The sequence below is a fragment of the Melanostigma gelatinosum genome (assembly GCF_949748355.1).
Source record: "Melanostigma gelatinosum genome assembly, chromosome: 9".
NCBI classification, from domain to species: domain Eukaryota; kingdom Metazoa; phylum Chordata; class Actinopteri; order Perciformes; family Zoarcidae; genus Melanostigma; species Melanostigma gelatinosum.
In genome coordinates this window covers 21,635,536-21,657,977 of record NC_136642.1, presented here as the reverse complement: position 1 = coordinate 21,657,977, position 22,442 = coordinate 21,635,536, and the positions used below count along the sequence as shown (strand labels likewise).

The following is a 22,442-nucleotide window of genomic DNA, read 5'->3' as shown; positions in this document are numbered from 1 at the left end:
CTCTCTACCCGTCTCTCTGACACTATGTTGGCCCGTCTGTCTGTGTTTCCATCTGTCTCCATCCATTCGTCTCCACGGCTGTCCAACAAACCATAAGGACAGATCAATTCTTCGCTCCTCTCTCTGTCTCTCACTGTTTGTTTGTTCACTTTATCACCGTGTCAGCCTCTCTGTCACTTTATGTTTCTTTCATCTATTCATCCATCCGGTTTGTCCCATTTGCTCGGAGGGAGCTGAACTTCTTTTTTTTTTTTTTTTTTTACGGTGGTTCCACCTCATGTTCTGGGATTTTTACACCTGCAGATTTCCATTTTTCTGTCTACCCTTTGCTGCTTTGTTTATTTGGGCTGTCTGGAAAGATGGATTGTCTCCTCCTTAGCCTCACTCACCTATGCTCTGATCAGGTGAACTATTATCTATAATCTATATCTATAGTATCAGTCAATCACACAGCAGCAGTTAAAATGTACAAACAATCTTTGAACCTCTTTTAACCTGTGAAAGGTGATATCAAAGTCATCCACTGTGGCTCTAGTGCTCCATTCTAACTCCATGTATGGAGTGATGATGGGCCACTTGCATCTTCCAAAGAAGAATAACTCGTCTTTGTCAATGCAGGTTGGTAATGGAATTTATTTCATGGCCTCTCAATTGTTAAAATATATTTAAAAAACGACAGATTCATTTTATAAAGCAGTGGTTTATACTTGGAACTGATAAAGGTGAGGGTCATTTTTTTGGGAAAAAAAAAGGCAAATCATTTATTATATATTAAGTCATATGTTAAGTTATCTACAGAATATTAATTCCAGCTTGGGGCTTCAGACAGCATAAAAGTCAAACAACAACATTCTCTGATCATTGACTCGCTTCCCTTTCGCTCCTCCTGCCTGTGTCCATTCAACGAATAAGAGGAATGATGTATAAAACGTTGTCTGTGGGGAGTGGAGGAGCAGTCAGCCGGTGATCTCAGTGGGGAGAGCACACGGAAAAGTGAATCCACTTGCTCTAATTAGTCTTAACTCAAGCACACCAACACACACAGATGCACACACACTCGTCCTCACGGAGGGCTTCTCCTGCGCGAATGTTTTTGCATTTGAAATGCGTTGAACAAAACATATAGAAACAAAAAAGCATATGGAGTCACTTGGTATAGCTTTTAGTTAATTCTGCACATCTAACTATAAAGCAAGGAATCTCTGTCTCTTTGCATGTTCAATCTACTTCACACTGGGCAGGTGTATTGATCGGGACGTGCACAGTCGGAGTTAGTGCAAATTGGACACGCGATACATTCAATATTAATACATTTTGAATAAACAAGCGAACACTACATTTTTATGTCCACTTGAACATATCATCAACTTTAAACATCATCAAACTGACAAATAAATGTATAATTATTTTGCCCATATTGGGTGGGGTGCACAAAACATCTGAGTTTTTCCGGCCTCTTTTTTATTTTTATTGGCTTGGAGACAAAAAAAATAAAAAAGGGGTTCTCAATTTGCCAGTCCAGTGGGGAACTAGTCACACACACACACACATGCATACCTACACACACACACAGACATATACACACATAAATACAGATCCAAACTGTCCATCACACACACACACACACACACCCACACACACACCCACTGGTGCTTGTGTACTCATTAACCAGAGGAATCAGGGCCGCGTCGGTGGAGTGTATTTAAAGGAGATTGCAGGCATGCAGTTATTGGACTTGGCCTAATTGATAAAGCCATTAGTAACACTTGTTCAGATAACATGGGAGGAATGTCAGTCTGCTCACAGTCACTCCAAATGGGTTCACTTAGGCTGAGAGTGCAGCACATTAAGAGAAGATTACAGAGCGATGTGGAGCGTCTTACCAGTCCATGGCTCGCTGCCGTGAGATTAATAGAGACGAACTAAGGACAGAGACGGAGAAAACATTCGACGCTGACTCTCCACAGGGTGGGGCCACTCTGTGTGTGTCTGTGTGTGTTTGTCTAGCGGTTGGTGTTTTGAGTGTTTGTATGTTTTTCTGTATGTCCGTCCATCTACATGTGTTTCTGTGCGGTTATGACACAGTGGGTGATATGCCATCTTGTGTGAATATGTACACGCGTGTGTGCGCGCTTTCGCTCGCAGTGTGCGTTTGTCTCCACATGTGTGGGAGTGTCTGTGTAGATGTTTATCCACATGTGTGTTAGTTTCTCAGCCTTTCAACTAAAGCTGCGGCGTGGCTCGGCAGAAGATGTTAACGCGAAGTGTCCACGCAGAAGATGTGCTTCCCGGGATGAGACAGTGGGGTTTTCAACTCCTGCTTGTTTTGCACCAACACATTTTACCCCGCTGACTAACAAGCTTGACTGTTGGTGGTATTTCCTTTAGTTTCTGTTCGAATAGAAAGAGATGAACAACAAAATGGGACACGCTGGGCTTCAGGGAAGCAAGTTAGTGTGAGTGCAAATAAATCAATCTCTTCTGGCTGGAAATACGTCCATGATGCAGGATGGAGTCATGTGTCATCACGACGCTTCAACTCGTAACAACAGACACAGCTTTACATTGAACTTGTCAAATACATCTTATACACACAGCTCATGCTGATTGCTGGTGTTGAAAACAGATACAGACCGTATACAAGCAGCACTGAGCTCCAACTCTTTCTTTCGTTCAGCTTAATTACATTGATAAAAAAACACTTCACCTTCGAATGGCTCAGTTGTTTTTCTTCCCCTGACCGAAAACATACTGCTTAACAGCATAGCTCCTCCAATGCTGTCGATCAGTCATTTTGCTAAAAGTGTGTTTCTAATAAGATGAAGCATCAATCCTACTTCTTGGGCCATTTATCAAGCTTTGTTAAAAAAAAATTGTTTAAAACAGATTTCTGATCAAAAGTGCAAAAACAATGCACTTATGCAAAGCAACTTACCAGAACAATTGAACTTGTGAACAGAAAACGATACTTCATGTGTATTAGGTATGTTTGGCTAATACCCTATTCATTTGATGAGGTTAGTGTTGGCACTGAAGTCGATCCAGGAAAACTGTCCCGCAAGAGAAAAACAACAGCATCAGTCATTTCAGCAAATGTCCCAAAGCAATATACGTTCAAGTGACAAAGCCCTCTAGAAATTATGACAGGAAGCAAAGTAGGAAGTCCGGTGACATTATAGATAGATTCTGACCTGCTGATGGGGGCATCCGATCATAAAATGCTTCTATGGCAGTTACGTTTTTTTGTTTTTGTTTAATTTTGAGGACTTGTTGGATCTAATGGAGGGATCCCTATGTTCATTGTTTCCTTCTACAGTAGGCCTTTATAATGCTCTCGTGAAATTCTGATTCTTACAGTAAACATTGTAAAAAAAAAGTTGTTGATATTTAATCAAAAAGTCTCATTATAATCTATTTGAAAAGGTATTGATGAATAATGAAAGAAACACAGCTTTTGCAAACATCCAGTGTAATATATTTGAAAGAAGTATGTGGCTTGTGCTCCCTGCAGAATTTCATTTTCGATGATTGTTTACCAGGAAAAAATGTTGAGTGTGATGCTCCTAAATGATCTGGAGCTGACAGTGTTTTCCTCTGAGTCCCGATCCGTCTCTTTCTTTCTTCACCCCTCCATCTTTCTGTCCCCTCGATTGCCCATCTTTCGCGTTCCCTCCCCTGGGCTGGACACTTTGTCCTTGCGCTCCCCGTCTCTTCCTCCTCCTCCTCCTCCTCCTCCTCTCTGCCCGGGCTTAGTGTGAGTGATAAATTATTCGTGGGCATGCTCTGAGGGCCCAGGGCTGCTCATTCCTGCACACAGAGGACTAGCATTGATCCGGCCTGTGGTTCAACTTAATTGGAAAGCCAGTTACACCAGCTACAGACACACTCCGACACACACAAACACAGCGCGCGGACACACACACACACACACATGCACGTACATGCACGTGCAGACATGCCATCTACTGTAAAGCCGCATTAATACACACATATGCACCATTGTACAGTAATACACCCGTGTATAGGTGCGTGGATATTACAGATGTCAACACAATTATACAACAGACACACGCAATCCCCACATGCATTTATGCATTAAAGTGTTATTGAATTAACATCTGCCTAAGTATCAGCTACTGTATGTATGTGTTATTGTTTAATATTCCACACATACACACTTCAGTACATAATAGAGAATTTAGAATAAACATGTTTCCTATCCAGGAAGGCACATCTACTTTATACACGTACACACACACACACACACACACACTCCAACATTAAAAGTACAGAACTGCACGATCTGACACACAAGGACAAGTGGATGGACACAAACCTCTGCGTGCACACACACACACACACACACACACACACACACACACACACACACACACACACACACACACACACACTTTATAGTCACTAAGCCCGCATTCTAAGCAGCACTAAAGAGGAGTAACAGTCCACAGTGGAGCAATATGGAGGGTTATCGATTGGACTGAGACACTGACTATCATACAGCTAATAGATTACATCAGACACATCGGAGCGACCCAGTCAATGAGGCCTGATCCTATTAACTGGGGATTTGTAAACAGTTGTGTGCTCACTGTGACGGCTGCTGCGCTGCTTTGTGAGCCTTGGCGAGGGGGATGAAGGCTGTGAGGCTCTGGAGGAGGCTCATACATCGTTGCACTCTGCCCCGATCTGCTGTGAGCTGCGGCCCAGTCGCGCTTTAATTGCGTTGCGATGTCAGTTCTGTTCCTTCCGTTGTTGTCGATCCTTCAGAGGTTCAAAGTTTAAAGCTGTGATGTTATTTGCCGGCATGCGTGAGTTGAATGTTTTTCATGTTATGTCAGTGTGGCATTACTTTAGGTCGTGCTTATTGTGAGTCACATGACGGCCACTGGAAGAAATCAGTCCAGTGTTTTTTTTTCAAGATACATTTCAGCTTAAAGGCTTGATCAGGCTAGCATTTGTTAGCATCTCTCACGTTGAGGTCCCTCTCGGTTTATCTCTACAAACAGATATCTGCTTATAAATGCAGAATCTGTTCGAAGATTTTGGTATCAGAAGCATTCTCTTTTGTTGTCCGTTTGTAGTTGGAGTTATATTGACCAATCACATTTTGGTAGGCTTTGGTTGAATGAAACAGTCCGTGAGGAGAGCAGAAGAGGTAGAATATCCATTATCCTGATATCCGCTGGCTACACCAAAACTCCTCAAATATTATCCGTTATCCCCCAGAGGCTATATGTCATCAAACCCATGGGTTCCGAGATTTTTTTTCGATAAAATTTGACTTGTGAAGTCACAACGGTGACCAATAGCAAATCATCTTGACATTACTGAACTATGCAGGAATAGGCTGTTTTCACAACAGACATTATGACTCAGTAAAAGCACAGGTTTGTAATAACATTAATGATGGCTCTGCTCTAATCCAGTGTTCAAGTAAACCATGACAGTGTGACCGTGAGGCCGCATGCACATCAGGATCCTGAAACTCAAGCAGCTGAATCCTGCTTTTCCTACCGTCACAAGCCATGATGTCTTCCATCGAGTCCAACGTAGAAAAAGCTATACATTTGCACCGTAAACCTTTGTACAACCCTCCTCCAACGGAGTAGCTGCTCCACAAAAAACTCAGTTAGACATGACTCGATGGTACAAATACATACCCTGAATAAAGTCTGTAAACTAGCAGTATTGCTTGTTTAGCGACTGAGCTAGATCTCAAAGCTTGGAGCTTGGAAAGCTAATGCAGCTGGCTCGCACTAGCATGCTAGCTCACCAGCTAAAGTACAGCTGTTTGCCAGCTACAGCTTTGGTACTCTTGAATGTGTATTCTCCAAATAATGGAGAAGATTTATATGAATTATAATCACATGTAGCATATCATAGATAACTAGTGGGATTACTACAGTAGATAGAGACAACAACTCCCCGTGGAAATCGTCTTGGACTCCTTGCTTTAGCTCACAGTCTCGTACTTGAGCTGCATATCGAAGACGTAGTGGTTTTGTGTTCTCTTGCAGCCAAACCGAAACCAACAGGAGGAGAAAGCAACATGGTCTAGCATTGATACAAAGAGGTGGTGCAGAGGAGGAATATTCCACCTCCGTGTGAAAGAAACATCACAAGATAACAGTTCATCTTAAGTCCATTACAGCATAAGCAATACTTCTGTTTAACCAGCACTATGGTGGATGCCGGTCGTGGGGTTTTCAGATTAATTTCGTGGCCTAAGCCTATTCACATGTCCCTTCAGGGCCTGAGAGAGAGAGAGAGAGAGAGAGAGAGTGAGAGAGAGAGAGAGAGAGAGAGAGAGAGAGAGAGAGAGAGAGAGAGAGAGAGAGAGAGATAGTAAACTGGGTTCTCAGCCAGCGCTGTGTTTTTAAGAGCAAAACGACTTTTCCAAAATAAATAGATCTGTGTCGCGGACTGCTAGGAGAGAGAAAAGCCCTCGGTTCAATTATTAATTCCCGAGTCGAGGGTTTTGGAGAGCCGCTGATTGGGCTGATTCTTTTTTTTTTTTTTTTATTCTGTTATGATACAAAGGAGGCCGTTTGAAGTAATTTGTCCCTGAGAGAGCTGCTTGGAATACCATACATGCTTTGATTTAGCAAAGCAAATTTAATTTTGTTTGCTTTATGCAAACCAGCCGGGGCCGCCGGGGTTTCTCTGATTCCACCAGAGGGGTGAGGGTGGTGGTGGTGCTGATGATGGAGGTGGGTGAGTGCACATACCAGAATCACGCTGCTGCTGCTGCTATATAATACACAACGCACACTCATACACACACACACACACACACACACACACACACACACACACACACACACACACACACGCATGCAGCGAGCAGCAACAGTACAAAAGTACAAAGCCTATTCCCCCCCTACGCACACACACACACACACACGCTCTCCAATCCCTTTGAAATCAAAGCTCAAAATAATTGTTTGTGCGTTGTGTTTTGTTTCATTCTATCCATCTATTATTAGTGTCACTGGTGTTATTCCTATCATGTTGTTTTAGTTGCCTGCTCTCGCTGCTTGCCGGGGTTTTGTTTTATGCCGCTAATGAAAGCTTCTCTCCTTGCTTTTGTTCTGTTTAGTTATTTTCCCCAATACGTGAATGGAATACATCTGTTTGCATCCGTGCCTGATATTTCCTGAGATGTCTAACATGCAACAGCACAATAATGAAGAGGCTACTTGTGATTTAGTTGTTTGCAAGGTGAAGATATATACCTCAGCGTAGCTATATAGACATGAGCGATGCATTACAGTTGTGTTTTTAATGTTGGGAAAAATGAAGTTGAACTGTGTGGCTCACCTTTAATTAGTTAATCCGTTCTGTTCTTCTGTACTGGAGAAACGACTGTCCGTGTACAGGTGTTGCGCAAACTGTGAAGGTATTTCCTCTCAGAAAAAGAAAAGGCCATTCAGAGCGGGCCAAGCGGTTTCCTTATACTCCATTCAACTCATTTTGTTAGGGAACAATAATGAGTGGATAAAGCAGAAAAAAACCCAATTTCCTTTATGCTTTTTATATCCCAAAAAAGCCTTCGTTGACGGCCCTTTGGTCTTTTGTTATAGAAAACTGAGCTAATATCCTCCGGCTCTCGGCGCAGTTTAAAGGTCTTAATTGGATTCCATTAGTATATTGCTTGACATGACACTTGAGTCCGCTCTATTAGAATTCCCCTGCCTGGGATTAAAAAGAAGACTTTTTACTGCATTCAACTCTCATGGCTCTTTTGTAAAAGTCTCAAATCTTCTTTGTTGGAGTCACAGTTTTTACTGACACCATTATTAAAACAGTGAGCTTGACTTAAACAGGTGCTTTTATGTCTAGAGGACCCGCTGTAGAAGCCGTGTCTCATTGCATCGGTTTATGTATCAATAAACCTTGGCATTAATACAGCATGAGCATGATAGAATGTGCTGTGAGCCCCATAAAGCAGTCCTCCAGCCTCTTGCTACACAAGGCTGAATCCCATGTTGGGCTCCCTGCAGGTTTCTTTGCAGAAGTTGTTGAGAGTTGAAGTGTTTCCTCTGTGGTTGCAGTCGGTGTAGAACACAGGCCGAGGGAAGGGTGTGTTTGATGATATTCTGTTTCATGTCTCTTGCCCCAGTCCTGAGCTGACGTGGAGGGATGCTCAGCATCTGATCGCAGCGACGGCAAAGATCCCCGACCCCAAAGAGCCTGGCTGGAACATCAACGGAGCAGGATACCATGTTCACCATAGGTATTGTGACACATCCATGCAAACATTCACACTGATCTGTGTATTGATCAATCAATGTACAATAGTTCTGTCCTTTAAAAGCATTGTGAGTTACCATGCTTGGCTGAAACCCCTCATTACTTGATGCCATGGCTATCTAAGCAACATGTGCCAATCCATTTTGGTTGTCTCCTTAAAGCAGTTGTTCGACATTTTGGTAAATTTGTGTATTTGCTTTCTTGCAGAGGGTTACTTTAGATGAGAAGAATGATATCACTCTCATGTCTGTACAGTGAATATAAGGCAACAGCCAGCAGCTGCTTAGCTTAGCTTCAAAGGGAAACAGCTGGTCCGGCTTCATCCATAAGTTAAAAGAAATCAACCTACCAGCATCTCTCAAACTCGTAATATCCCGTATGTGCATACAGAAACCACAGTGTGAAAATGACGAGCTGTGGTTTTTACAGGTAGTTATGTGCCAGACCTTTTCATGGCCAGGAGCAGTTGCTTCCTGAGCACCATGAGGTTGCCAGGTAACCAGGAAAGACTTTAGGAAGTTGCTGATCCCTGCCAAGAAGTCGTCTGGTACATAACCGCCTGTAAGACCACATCTTGACAGGCTAGCTGCTTTTTTGCTAAGATGAGACATTGTTTTTATCGAACTCTTACCCTTCTTAGTCAGTGAGTGGATTTCACTCACTGACTAACTGACACAAATGTTTGCTCAGCTTGTTTCTCTGATGACTTAAGATCCAGACTTCGGATGACTAAAATCCTTCACCTGGTTCAAATATAAAAAGTATAATAATACATCTGAAAAGTGTATCACAAAAAGTCTATTCCTGACAGCTTCTTGCAGACACACAGCGCTGACACATGCACAAAGGGAATGTGACACCAACGACAGGTGACCCAATGAAGCTGAATTAAGGATTTCTCTGCGTTTGAAAATTGTTGGAAACGTTTGGGATAATGTCAGCACGCAACTCAATATAATATATAACATTTTTTTTTAAAGTTGCATATTATTCCTCTAGTGCCTGAAAGGTTGACTTTTGAGCTGCTGTAACACAAAATTGTTTAACTGCTTGTTGAAGATAATATATTGAATCTAGAATAAGGTCAGCTGCAACAGTTGTATGTGTTAAACTCAGGTGTTACCTATTACAAGTCATCTTCCACTTGTTCACTGCTGTATTTGCCACGTGCACACACTCACACACACTCACACATCTACACACTCTCCTCGTATAAAGCGTTTCAACCACAGAAAGCAGCTGTTTTATGACAGCTGAGACAGGTGATCTTGTCCGGGGAGGAGTGTCATTGTAATCCTCTAATGTTATTATCACACCCACAGCGCGTCTGAGTGTCCGTACCTGCTCTGATTTATATAGACAGAGGCTGGAGGAAATGGAGCTTCTCCCCCTATGCCTGTATGAAGCGTGAATCTGGGAGGCAGGGAGGGAGGGAGGGAGGAAGAGAGCCTGTGAGACTGTGCTCGTCCAGACATCGTATAAATGCTTTTACAATGTCAGACGGGCGATGACATATCGGTAATCAGTCATAGCGTTTTTAATGTTTTCCCTCTGCTCTCTACCCCTCTCACCTTAACATTTCCTCACTCACTGTTCGAACCTCCCTTTGTAGTTTCTTTTCCCGTCCTTCCTCTCCCCTTCTTTCACCCCTTTTCTGCCTGTTACTCCCTCTCGCTGCCTTTCCCGTTTCTCTCCTCCATCCCCTCTTTCGCAGCACGCCGCGTCGTAAAATAGATTGTAATTACTGTGTTGCTGTGAGAAGAATGGATTAATTAAAATATAATGATGCCGATCACACCAGCGGGCGTCTGTTGAAATCTGTCCATTTAGGGGCTGTGGCTGAGGACTTGTAATGCCCAGATCATACTGCAGCGGCCACGCTAATTATGAAGAATGGTTTATTGCATAAGGACGGATGGACTAGACAGTGCAATGAGCACGGGGTCACTTACCATCAATGAGGTTGTTAGAAAATATTAAAGATTAGATCTGATATCTGTAACGAGAGGATCCATGTTTAAGAAAATTGAAGATAACACTCGATGCTTATTGGTTATAGTGAGAAGGTAGTGATGTTTTAAATTGGATTCTGTAGGTGTGTGCTGCGTGAGTGTCGTCTGTTGTTTGCTGGTTCGCGGTGAGATTTATCAGACGATTGCATATTTTGACTGTACACTTTTCTTCATGTGGTTGCCTGTTCCTCAATAGTGATTTAGCCAGTTTACAAAGGCCTCTTCCTAAAGTCCTCCAGCACACAAAAATGTCACATTTGTTTGGAAAAAAATGAAAAATGAATAGTAGTCAGCATTAGAAGTGATAGGCAGCATTACAAAATAGCTAGACAAAAGAGTGGCAACAACAAATTCAAATTCCATCCTGAGAAAACTGAGGAAAAACATTCCACGGTGCTCGTAATTATTTATTTTAAAGTGTAGTGCAAAAACAGCACTGAAATGTTGAATTAAGCAAAACAATCATCAAAACAAAAGCTGCAAGTTACAGAGGACAATAGTACAAAGTTACAACACAATAGATGTTGCTGTGGGACACTAATGAAAAGACTAATACAGGTGTACGGCCAACATGTCCAATAATATCAGAATCACGCCATCAGAATGTCAAAACTTTAAGGGAAAATGTGCCACCTTTTATCTGGATGTCCAATCGGTGCTGATGGAAAATGTAGTTGACTGAAGAAATAAATCCCCCATTGCATGCTTGTGCCTACATGTACCAGGATGCATTGCGCGCAAGTGACGATTTAGCAACATCTGACCAATAAATATAATAAACATTTTACAAAATGTCAACCAAGAATATATTCTTACACCTTCACCGAAAAATACAACCGTACACCTTCTGAATTCAAGTTTATCTCCTACACCAAACTAATACAGGCTTACTTGCCTTGTTAATTAATCTAAAACACACCTCATTCAAACTGGAGAGAAACTAAATAAACTCACCAAACACGTTGGTCTTTCCACTTTTCCAACAATCAGCAACTCTGCTTTGGTCGGAATAAATCCCTAACATGCCGGCTCTACATGCTGTTTTCCCGCCCCTCTCTTTTTTAAAGTTGAAAATAGTCTAAAAGGGAGCAAACTAACTCGCTAATCTTATTCAGCAGCACATTTACCATCTACCGATGCTTTGCTAACATTAGCCTCCATAAACTACTGGTAATACCAGACCAAGGAAGACTACAGAAACAAAAGCCTCTATTGAGCAGCAACGTTTTAATTCTCATTAATTTAAAACTACATCTGTAGGCGGAAGTATGTGTAACGTCTTCTCTCAAAAGTTACACGTGGATATATTGAGTATAACCTCTTTAAAAGTGCCACAGGGAGCATGTGCGGATTGAGGACAGATGGTTGCAGTGAAAGAAAGAAGTTGCATGGCTTTGTAAAAGCCGAAGGAAAAATAACTGCCCTATAGATGTTGTCATTGATGCGTGTGAATGTATGTTTATGTGTGTGTGTGTGTTTGGGGATTTAGGGGGTTGTCGGGCAGGGTGGAAAGGGTCGCTTGCATCCCAGAGTTCCCATCTGTGTGACCTCCATATAGACTGGGAGCTTTAGAAACTCTGATGTTGGGAAGCGACCCCCCCCACCAGCCCCCCTTCACCCTCAGCTCCCACCGCCATGACGACAATAAACATGTCAGCCGCCACACGCCAGAGCAATCTGCAATCAGATTTACTGTGCATGAAATATGGTGGTGCTTTTATTGGTCCAAAGACTTCTCATAATTTATAGGCTGTTGCCAGGCCGGCTGTGATGTCAGCGAGCTCCCAGCACCCTCAGGAGAATCAGAAGGGAGAGAGTGAAAGAGATAGGGGTGAGGGGTGGTGGTGGTTGGGTGGGGGTTTAGCGGTATAGGAGGACACAAAATGTGTGTGTGAGAGAGCAGAGAAAGGGAATGGGGGGGGGGGGGTTGGGAATGGGTGGAAAGAGGAAAAAAAGCAACAAGCATCCATCCTGTTCTTCTTCTGTGGCGAGTTTATCAGGTTGAGGGAGCGAAAGTGTCAGTTTTTTCCAGAGCCCGTACAAATGGATCCACCCCCCTCCTCTCCTCTCCTCCAGCGATGCTTGCTATCCTTTGAACACTGACACCTATTGATCACATGGTTGACGGAGAAAAAAAGAAAGAAATTAATCTGCGATTCACATCTCCACTTGAAGCCTCTCTGACCCAGAAATAGAAAGTGGTGAGCCTGGTGTTGGCGGCTTGCGCCTGAGGGATGACGTACGGAGGAGAAGCAGGATGTCCAAACAGGCTTAATTTCATTTAATCTCTTCTGATAGCACAGGTGCAACTACAGTAAGTATCCAGTGGGAGATTGAGATAGAAAATAACAGCGGTGGAGTAGATCAAAGAAACGCTGCCCTCTCTGCAAAGACAAAGTGCATATCAAGGAGAATTCATGAGTGTTAAAACGATATCTTAACCCCCCCCCCCCCCCCACACAAAAAAAATGTGTATGGCATTAAAGAATGAGATGACGTTCAATCCCTCTTTTGAAAAATGATACTCTGTTCACAGACAACTATTAGAATGTTTACATTTGTGGCATTTTGTTCCATATCAAAATAATTAATTGCCTCCATTTTCAAATTAAAAGTACATTACAACACAATTAAGGATGCAAATGAGTCTGGCCTGTCACGAGCCAGAGGAAGAGAAAGAGTGACTGCGTTGATGTATGAGGGTTTTGCGTTTTTTTGTGTGTGTATTAGGTGTGTTGCAATGGATCATTGTGCTTGTGTGTGTGTGTGTGTGTTTGTGTATCCGGATACAACAAAAAAAGTGTCTTGCAGCCTTTATTGAGAAGGAAGATCTCAGTCGTTGAAATTACATCAGCATAGGGAAATAAATCAGAGCTCTGCAGTCATAAACAACAGAGTAATTAGGTCACTCTTCCCTCGGTAACTGATCGACCAGAGGAGCACATACTGTGTTATTCCTATTGTGTTAAAGGCTTCTGTCACCGGTAAAAAAAACAAAAACAAAAATCACCGAACATCAACGGAACACACACTTTTACACACACCCATTGCTCTTTCCCTGCCTCCTTTCCAGGGGCTCTGACCTCCAACGAGCCTGTTCAGTGAAAGATGTCTACATCGCTCCAGAAACCGGGGACAGTAAAACATCATTTTGTCATAACCTTCCCTCTTTGGAGGGAAAACAGATATAAAAGTATATAGCCTGTGGTTTACGGCGAGTCCCCCTCACCCAGCCTGGCAGCAGCACGCAGCGCTGATGGATTCCGCGCGTCCGCCGACTTTTAATTGCTCGTAAATTTCTGATCCAGGGAAAACGCCACGTTCTCCTTGTCCCCCGGCGACACGGGTGACGGAGCCGCTCAGGAGGGAATAAAAGAGCTTCAGTGAGGAACACAGAGAAGATGGCAGCGAGAGAAAGAGGAACACACAGAGACACACTAACACACTTAGAAAGATAGATGCACGCATCAGTATCAGTACGATCTACTTTGATATGGTGAATGTTCCTTTTGTGCACTTCTAAATCAACAAAAAGTTACACTTTCTTGAAGTGTTGTTTTCTATCATCTCTATAGATCACCATGATACCAGATGCTCAGATATTAGCATTGTATAATGCTAATGTGCAGCAGCTAATACGCTTTGGAAGAAACACAAGGACCATAGCAGCATGCAGCAGTATGGCGGGAACAAAAAGTGTCCAAGAAAAGTTCCTGGAGTGGATGCGCCAGATAAAAAAGAAAGTGGAAGGATTAAAGTAAAAAAAAAGAAAGCAATCGATGGCGAGGAAAGACGATCACCATTGGTGTAGCGTTTCCTCGTAGTAGTGCGCTAGAAGAAGAGAAGGAACTCAGGGCGGAGGCGGCGGTCGCATACTGCTCTTGAGCAAGTTGGTATTTGTAAAGTACTAGTTAGTGCTTATTTGCACATAAATACTTGAAGAAAGGATTTACATAACATTCCAATGAATAAACATTTAAATGTGCTTTGGCAATATGTCGTTTTATTGAATGTCAAAAAAGCCATTTATAGCGAGAGAATTGAATTGAATAGAACAAGAAGGACAACAAAGCTGGACAAATGCATGAAAGAATAGGCCGGACTGTGATGTACACAAGTATTCAAAAATGGATGTACATATAGATATTATGTAAATACACCATAAAAGCACCAATCACCAACAATAGAATAACAATATCTATACAGTTTACAGTTTAAGTGTTGTGTAAATTGTAAAGAACGTAGCACTTCAGACCATAACCCTGGCAGAAATGATGTTTCTGTCTTAAAAGTTAAGCAGTAAAACAAATGATATATATATATACACACAAGCATATAAATGCAATGTTTAGAAGGCGGGGTTGAAAATGCTGTTACAACGTTTTAATTGCTGCGGTGTAAAAACATTTTTATGTGAAGGTACTAAAAGTTGGAACTAAAGGTTTGTTGAGACTGAAGACAAACAAAGAGAAATGCAAAGTCCATGCAAAGATTCTAATTATATCAATAGAACCAAACATACTATGTGCAGGTCAGTGCAAGACAATGTTGGTGCTAATTATTAGAAGTAATGGATGTGTTTCTCAAAGTGGACTTCCCAGAGGTGATTGCATCATCCGCACTACAGTTATAGGTCAAATACTCGTCAGCGATGCATCATTGAAATTTGGTTTGTGTTCAGTCTCGAGCAGAAACGATTAGTCGATCCTTCAATCAACATCATGTTCTGGTTCCAGCATCTTCTTTGACAGTGAACTGAATATCGTTGGGGTTCGGACTGTTCGTTGGACAATATAGATCAGATGTTTCAACTCTGGGTCAAGTTTTTTTAACTGATGCCTGATGAATTGATAGTTGAAGTAATCAATCGTTGCAGTCCCTGTTCAATCTGAACAAGTATAAGAGCACGCCAGTGGCCCGCGTACAGGATGTGCTGTTTGTTGTTCATCCTACCGAACAATTATAATTAGTGCGACCCACTAACGCAATGACATTCCCATCCTTAGTGTCCTGCCCTTGCTAGCAATGCAAAGAAAAGATTGTCTCAGTACGGACCGTGAAGAACAGATATTAGTTGATCTCTACTATGTTTCTGTTAAGATATACTGAGGATAGTGCAGCTATAAGATATGGATAGCCCTTTAACTTTTAAATAACAGGAGCTATCATCAAAGGGAAAAAACATTTGAGTGTTTTACTCCATTATTCCTGTCGAGACTCGATGCACAAATTGTCAGCGTCAAGCACTTACTGTGGCTGCAGGAATTATAGCGCCTCCATGTAAAAGGGACCACTAACGGGGGTGAGGGACTGAGGTGCAGTAGCCTGCATTTGCATATACAGCTCTCCTTTTCTTCTTTTACTGTGGAACAGTCCTTTAAGTGCCTGTACAGCGTTGACAGTAATGGAGAGCAGATTGAAAAATGGGGTTTAAAAACTGTCTCTGCAGACTTGTGACTGTTGCCAAGCCTAACAGATGCTCATCTGATCAGTTTCTTACCCCGTTTGTCTTCCGCCCAAGATGAAAGTAGAGGAGATAAATATAGGTTTATCCCACCATTTGCTTGTTCATTGCAGTAAAGTCCGACACCCTGTCAGGGATTTTTCATGATTCCCTTTTCGTGTGTCAGTCTAGCCTCAGATCTCTATCACTATTTTCTCCTTTTTTTCTATGTTCTTCTTCCTCTCTCGTTCTCCTCTCCTCTCCCTGCTGTTAATGTTGTTCTTGTCTCATTTGTTGGTTTTCGGCTCACCGGGTTTGGCCTGTTGTGATCCCCCCCCCCCATGGTGGCCAAATCAAGGCACACACGATCATCCACAGGTGAGGTCAGAGGTCAGAGGTCAGAGGGAGCCTTGCTCACCTCTGTCTGTGTGATTGTCTGTGTGTTAGTCGTATATATGTTGTTGTTCTTTAAACTATACAATGATGTGCAACATCTGTAAATGTATATAAATACATGACTCAGATTTGAACATATAATGTGCTCTGAACAGATGCTAATATTTGTAGTAGGGCTATCAAACGCACAAATGATACGTTCCTATACTAATTTCTTGAAAGCATTAATGCAGGTCTGCGCAAAAAAATTTGGATCGCATACAATGTGTGCACATATAAATTGCCCTGGAGAGACACCATCGTATCGAAGATACATAACTTGTAAGAAGAGCAGAAAGAAAAAGTAGCGGGGCAGTTGAGACAGACTATAACAGTTGGACTCCACTCAGCAACCACAGTTACCTCGGGGTGACAGCGCATTGCTCTGACCAGCAATGGGAACTCATGTCTTGTGTATTGACTGTCAGGAAGACAGAGGAGAGGCGTTTTGCTGAAGCTTGATGCAAGTAGCAACAGTGAACTAGGGCTGTATCGTTTAGTTTGGAGCTTTGAAGCTTCATTCATAACATTGACATTCAAATTATTATTATCAATAAATTACAGAAACATTGCAGTCAAAGCCCACCTCCTCCTTCTTTCCCCCACACACACACACACACACACACACACACACACACACACACACACACACACACACACACACACACACACACACACACACACACACACACACACAGTGAGCGACACAGCTCTCAGTCCTTGTCTCTGCAATTGTCAACGTCCAAAAGTCAAAATTGATTGAAAAAAGATTCACAACAGTTATTATCTAACAACATATTCTGCTTCAATCCATATTTGTTGGCATTTCGCCTTTCAAAAACAACATTTTTACTACGGTCAAAACACACAAAGAGAGATTCGCACAGGTTTTAATGGGGCGGCCCAGCAGCCATCTAACAGCACCAGAAATTACTTTATAGAATCACAATAACAATCTTAATCGTGATGACTACAGACATTCAAAGCATCATTTCAGAACCTCAATATGATCTTTGAATGTAAAGTAAAAAGCACTGCATTGAACATAACGTCAGCACACTGACAGCTGTTGTTTCATGTTGGGCTTGAGTGTGCCATGTTATGATTTGAGCATATTTTTATGCTGAAAGTAGTATCTGTGAGGGTTGATAGTATTTGTACATTTTTTGTGTTCTTACTTAGTTTCCAATACTGGATATACATACAACCCATGAAGCAAGTGTTTTTGTTCACCCACACATTGATGAGACGATAGCTACTTGACTATTTTCCCTTTAAGGCACATTTAGAACAAATTGAGACGATATGTTTAATTTGTGATTTTCTTGTGATTAACTTTGGACAGTCATGGACACTTCTAACTCAGGGTTTTTATTGTCCAGCATATGCCGGCTCTTTGCCAATATTACATGTACTGTAGTTGTCTGGTAGAAGACATGATCAACAGCCAAAATGTCTGTTGGGAAGTAAGCAAAATAAATAAATTACTGGAATATTGAATTGACAAATATTGTGTAACCTTCAGGATATGTTACCAAGACAACGTAAATATAAACTTATATTAAACAAAGTTTTGGTTTAGCCTCTGCTGGGACTCTAATCCGATACACTTTTTGTCAAATTTCAACAAATATCCCCTCACGGTATATTAGCTCTCTGTTCTGAATATGACAAGCCTATTTTATTTCATTTTTTCCATCACTTCTTCATTTAACTTATTTTCAAGTTATGTCTGCAGGCTATTGTTTGGCTTAAATGTATGCCCAGTACTGGTTCTATCTGGAATTCTGGAATATTAACGGCCATAATAGCCCTCAAAAGCGAGGTTGAGCATTAACCCTGTTCTAAGTTTAAATATATTAACTTTGTGTGTGTTATCAGCTACACGTATACTGTAAGTTTAATTTGGCATAAACAGATAAAGAATTGGATAGTATGATGACGGTTCCAACTTTACCGTAGTAAAGTTCTAATTTTAGCATGATGATGACATCAGTCATCCAGATTCCCTTATATCACCGTCACTAACATCCTGCAGGCTGACCGACACACAGACCTACAGCTCGCTTCTATTGGGCACAAAGGCAGAGAGACGGGTGAGCCTGATCAACCCCAGTACTGTCAGCCCAATTACTCATTCTCTTAAAGGGCTATTAAAACATAATTGCCCGGCGATTTACATCCAAGTTAACGTGGCCCTGAGATAATTTATTATTTTCCATAAGCCTTTTCTTTTGTGTGCCGGCTGAAAGAGTGCGGGGGGAGCGAGAGAGAGGGAGACTGTCATTTCCTGAGTCATGAAGAAAGGCATGTTGGCAGCCCAGTGTAATTGTTTAAACCTCACTCTCAGACACCTTCCAGTCACCCCCTTTTAATCCTCGTTATCGCTCTCATTAGCCCGGGGTCAGGGGTCAGCCAGCTCCCCCTAGAAACACAAACACAGTGCCGGGAAGAGGAAGGGATGGATGGAGGCTGGATGAGGGGACTGGAGGCTTGGTGTTGGGATGGAAACCGATATCTCCGCTCCAGCACTGGCTAGCCTGTACTCTAACTGCTTTATCCACCTTTCTATTGTAAAAAATGTCAAAATGATTGTAAAGGATTTTACACGAGCAAACTTTATTGACTCGTGAATATAAATATATCTGGCAAAACTATACAATAACAGATTAGATATTATAAATAAGAGGATATGTTTTGATTGGTCGTCCATCTGGACCAATTGGAAAAAAAGGTTATAGCAGGGATCGTCATTGTCTGCATGTCTTCTGATATATTTTGCAACGTTATGTAAGTTAGAGCACTTCTCAGGTTCAGAATATTTACTAACCCTGTTTTGCTTCATGCAGCCTTGAAGTTGAGGTTAAGACACGTAACATACACACATATACAATACATAACTGTCTCCATTGATGCCAAACAAGTGTGCGCACTGCTGCTGTGACCCATGGACTGAGACCCATGTTGCGGTCTCACCCGAATGAGACCACAACATGGGTGTACTGTGTACTGTACAGACGTTAGCTGTACGCTAGCTAGGAATGGACACACTGACCGTGTGTCAATTTCCTTATGCTCATGATAATGATTCATTAAGTCCCAGAGTGAGCGTGAAACATTTTCAACACTTGTTAACGTGTTATCACCTCAGTGGTGAACTTGCATCCAATCGCACCCACTCTTTCTTTCCATTGTCTTCATATGCAATTGAGCCGCCTCTTAAATTGGCCTGGCATTCTGTTGGAACTCACCTTTCCTGTCACACATAGCAAATTACATCATGCACATTTCTTCAGTGACCAGCTTCTCTAATTTTTTTTTGTTTGCCATAGCGTAGAGTACGACCAGAGACAGTTGAGACGGACACTGAGGCACTTTCCTGTATCTTTGTCATGTGGGTTTTGCCACTGCCCCCGTCCATTTAGGAAACTAGTGACAGGTCCGGAGTCTATTAACTCCAATGGGAGTAGTCAACGTGAACACAGTTCATGACCGATTCTGCTGCTCCATAGACACTAAAGAAAATATTGGACCCACATTTGATAAGCCACACTCTCGCTCTCTCTCTCCTCTCTCTCTCTCTCTCTCTCTCCTCTCTCTCTCCTCTCTCCTCTCTCTCTCTCTCTCTCTCTCTCTCTCTCTCTCTCTCTCTCCTCTCTCTCTCTCTCTCTCCTCTCTCTCTCTCTCCTCTCTCTCTCTCTCTCTCTCTCTCTCGCTCCTCTCTCTCTCTCTCCTCTCTCTCTCTCTCTCTCTCTCTCTCTCTCTCTCTCTCTCTCCTCTCTCTCTCTCTCTCTCTCTCTCTCCTCTCTCCTCTCTCTCTCTCGCTCTCGCTCTCGCTCTCTCTCTCTCTCTCCTCACCTCCTCTGATCTGTCTGCAGGAATCACACCCTTGTTTTCCCCCCAGTGCCCCTCTCTAATTGAAGCTAATAAAGATCAATTAAAGCCATTAAGGGCCTTTCTTAAACGAGGCCTCCTAAGTGCATTAGCAGGCTTGCTGTCTTTCTCCATATATACTGTATGTCTCTCTCTCTCTCTCTCTCTCCTGACTTTGCATGCACAGAGGCTTGTTGGGGTCTGTGGGGTCCAGGGTATTTCCAGGGTCACATCAATACTCCTGACTGTTCTCGGAGCTGACGTTTAACCATTACATCTGATGCCAATACCAGTATGTTTGCATTAATTCAGCATACTTCAAGTTATAATCAGCGTGATTTTATAGAAAAATATTAGTTTTGATGAATATCAAATTCATGCAAGCTTTAATATTTGCAGTTCTGAACTACTAGTGTCTGGTAGGACTTTCCGCAGAAAAGCATTCGTTAGCACACAGGAACATGCCAGTGCTAGCACACTAGTTTGACTGACAGGTGCAGAAACACCAGTGGAACTGCAAGTGCTTGAATCCGAAAACGAGGAACATGACAGTTATGACTACAGGTTGAACAGTTTTGCGGCAATATTTGTGTGTGCGGCAGTCTGTGTTAAGAAGAAAACAAGATGATAAAAGCATCCTTTACATTTGAATGGATGATTTCCTTATCTTGTCATTGTCTTGCTTTAAAGTTTTACGCTCATACTTTTTAGTCCACTACTTTGGTCTAGTCTGAAATATTGCAAAAAGCCATTTGATGGGTTGTTATGCAATTGTGTTTAGATTTTCACGCAGCCAGAGGATGAATCCTCCTGACTTTGGTGATCGGCTGACTTTTCATCATTTGTCTAACAGACTATTTGGTTTGTGACTTATTACCTATCACAAAAATATACAAAATGAATGACTTTTAAATAAGAACATGCTAATATGCTAAACTGAAATACTGAATTACTGATTAATAATACGTGAACAATGTAGTAAGCTTAATGTAATTGGAAGTGTGTATTGATTCACTACTAAAACCAAGAACTGAATCTATATCTTTGAAGACTTATCTGATTAAAAACACTTGATCTGAGACATTTCTATCAGCAGAAAATCCATTATTCTGCCTCCTTATAACTTCTAACTGCTAAAAACATTTGACATTTATTAAACTATTTTGTTTTCCCTACCCTGAGAATTAGTTTGTCTGTAGACTCACCACTTGTGTTGAGCAGTGTGGTAGATTAAAGGACACGCTGGTTCAGTATGTTTGGCTTTTACCACATCACCAATCAGCCACTAAGAATCCAACATCGCAGAAGAAGGGTCAGAGGGTTACCGCGCTGTAGTGCTGTAGCACCAGAGCGCTATTCTGAGTCCAGACTCAACAGAAAACAGGCGACTTGACTGAGTGATAAGAGAGATGGAGTAGTGCCCCATTCACAGGACAGCAGGGAGCCTGATGGTGCTATCATGAGCTGACAGGACTGTTAACACACTTTATTCAGCTGTGTGTGCGTGTGTGTGCGCGTGTGTGTGAGAGAGTGTGTACACACGCCCGTCTCAGTGTGTATCTGAGACAATATATGTGAATATCCCAGGCTACACCGTGTGTGTGACTGAGAACATATCTGAGTGTGTGTGTGAGACCAGGCATGAGTGTGTGTGTGTGTGTCTCTGAGTGAGACCATGTGTGGATGTGTTTTTTTTTGTGTTTGGTTGTTTCTGAGACTGCAAGAGTGTGTGAGCTTGTTTGTGTGCATATGTGTGTGTGTTTGAGTGCAAGTAAGAGACTACTGACTGTTTGTGAGCTTGTTAGGAGTGTGTTATAGAGACTAAAGCTAAATTACAGCTGACCACATGCCAGTTGTATGCACGTGTGAGTGAGTGTGTGTGTGTGTGTGTGGAATGTGTTTCATTAGTCGTACTGCTTCATGTTACCCGTCTGCAGCTTCGGTACAGTGTAGCAGCCAGTCTGGTGCAGGGATGGGGTTGGGAAGCTCCCGATCACTCAGCCTGGGCTCAGCCTCCCTCTCCATATGGCCACAGAAAGCCTCCTCTGCCTCCCCAGGCCTCTGCCAGTGTGAAAAGCAATTGTGTGGAATGTGTTGGAATTAAGTGTCCCATCATTCAGAGCAGACATGCAATTAAAAGAGCTGCAGTCGTCACTCGTAGTAGACATCGCGTGAGTCATGTCACTATAACTCAGCTCAGCGGCCGGCTGACATTTTTTTTTTGTTCTTAAGGGGGAGGAGTAAACACATAGACAGACACACACTTAAAGGGCTCACACACTTCCTGTCTCCCATTTGCTGTACACACGCATATCTCTTCCTAAAGCTGCTACACTGGAAGAAGTGGTGGAGAAAAACCTCAGTATGTGATCAAAACACATTTTATATTGGACAATCACGGCTTC

At 42.3% G+C, this 22,442-nt stretch overlaps 1 protein-coding gene across 1 annotated transcript in view; it reads left to right on the top strand.

Annotated features, from left to right (window-relative positions):
* The window catches only part of LOC306782110 (proprotein convertase subtilisin/kexin type 4-like), a gene marked incomplete at its 3' end in the record, with an annotated part of 166,964 nt that overhangs the window by 106,258 nt on the left and 38,264 nt on the right, over positions 1–22,442 (top strand). Inside the window, exon 13 of the mRNA XM_079275303.1 lies at positions 8,144–8,257. Within this exon, the coding sequence (XP_079131429.1) occupies positions 8,144–8,257 (114 nt within the window). The remainder of the gene's footprint in view (positions 1–8,143; positions 8,258–22,442) is intronic.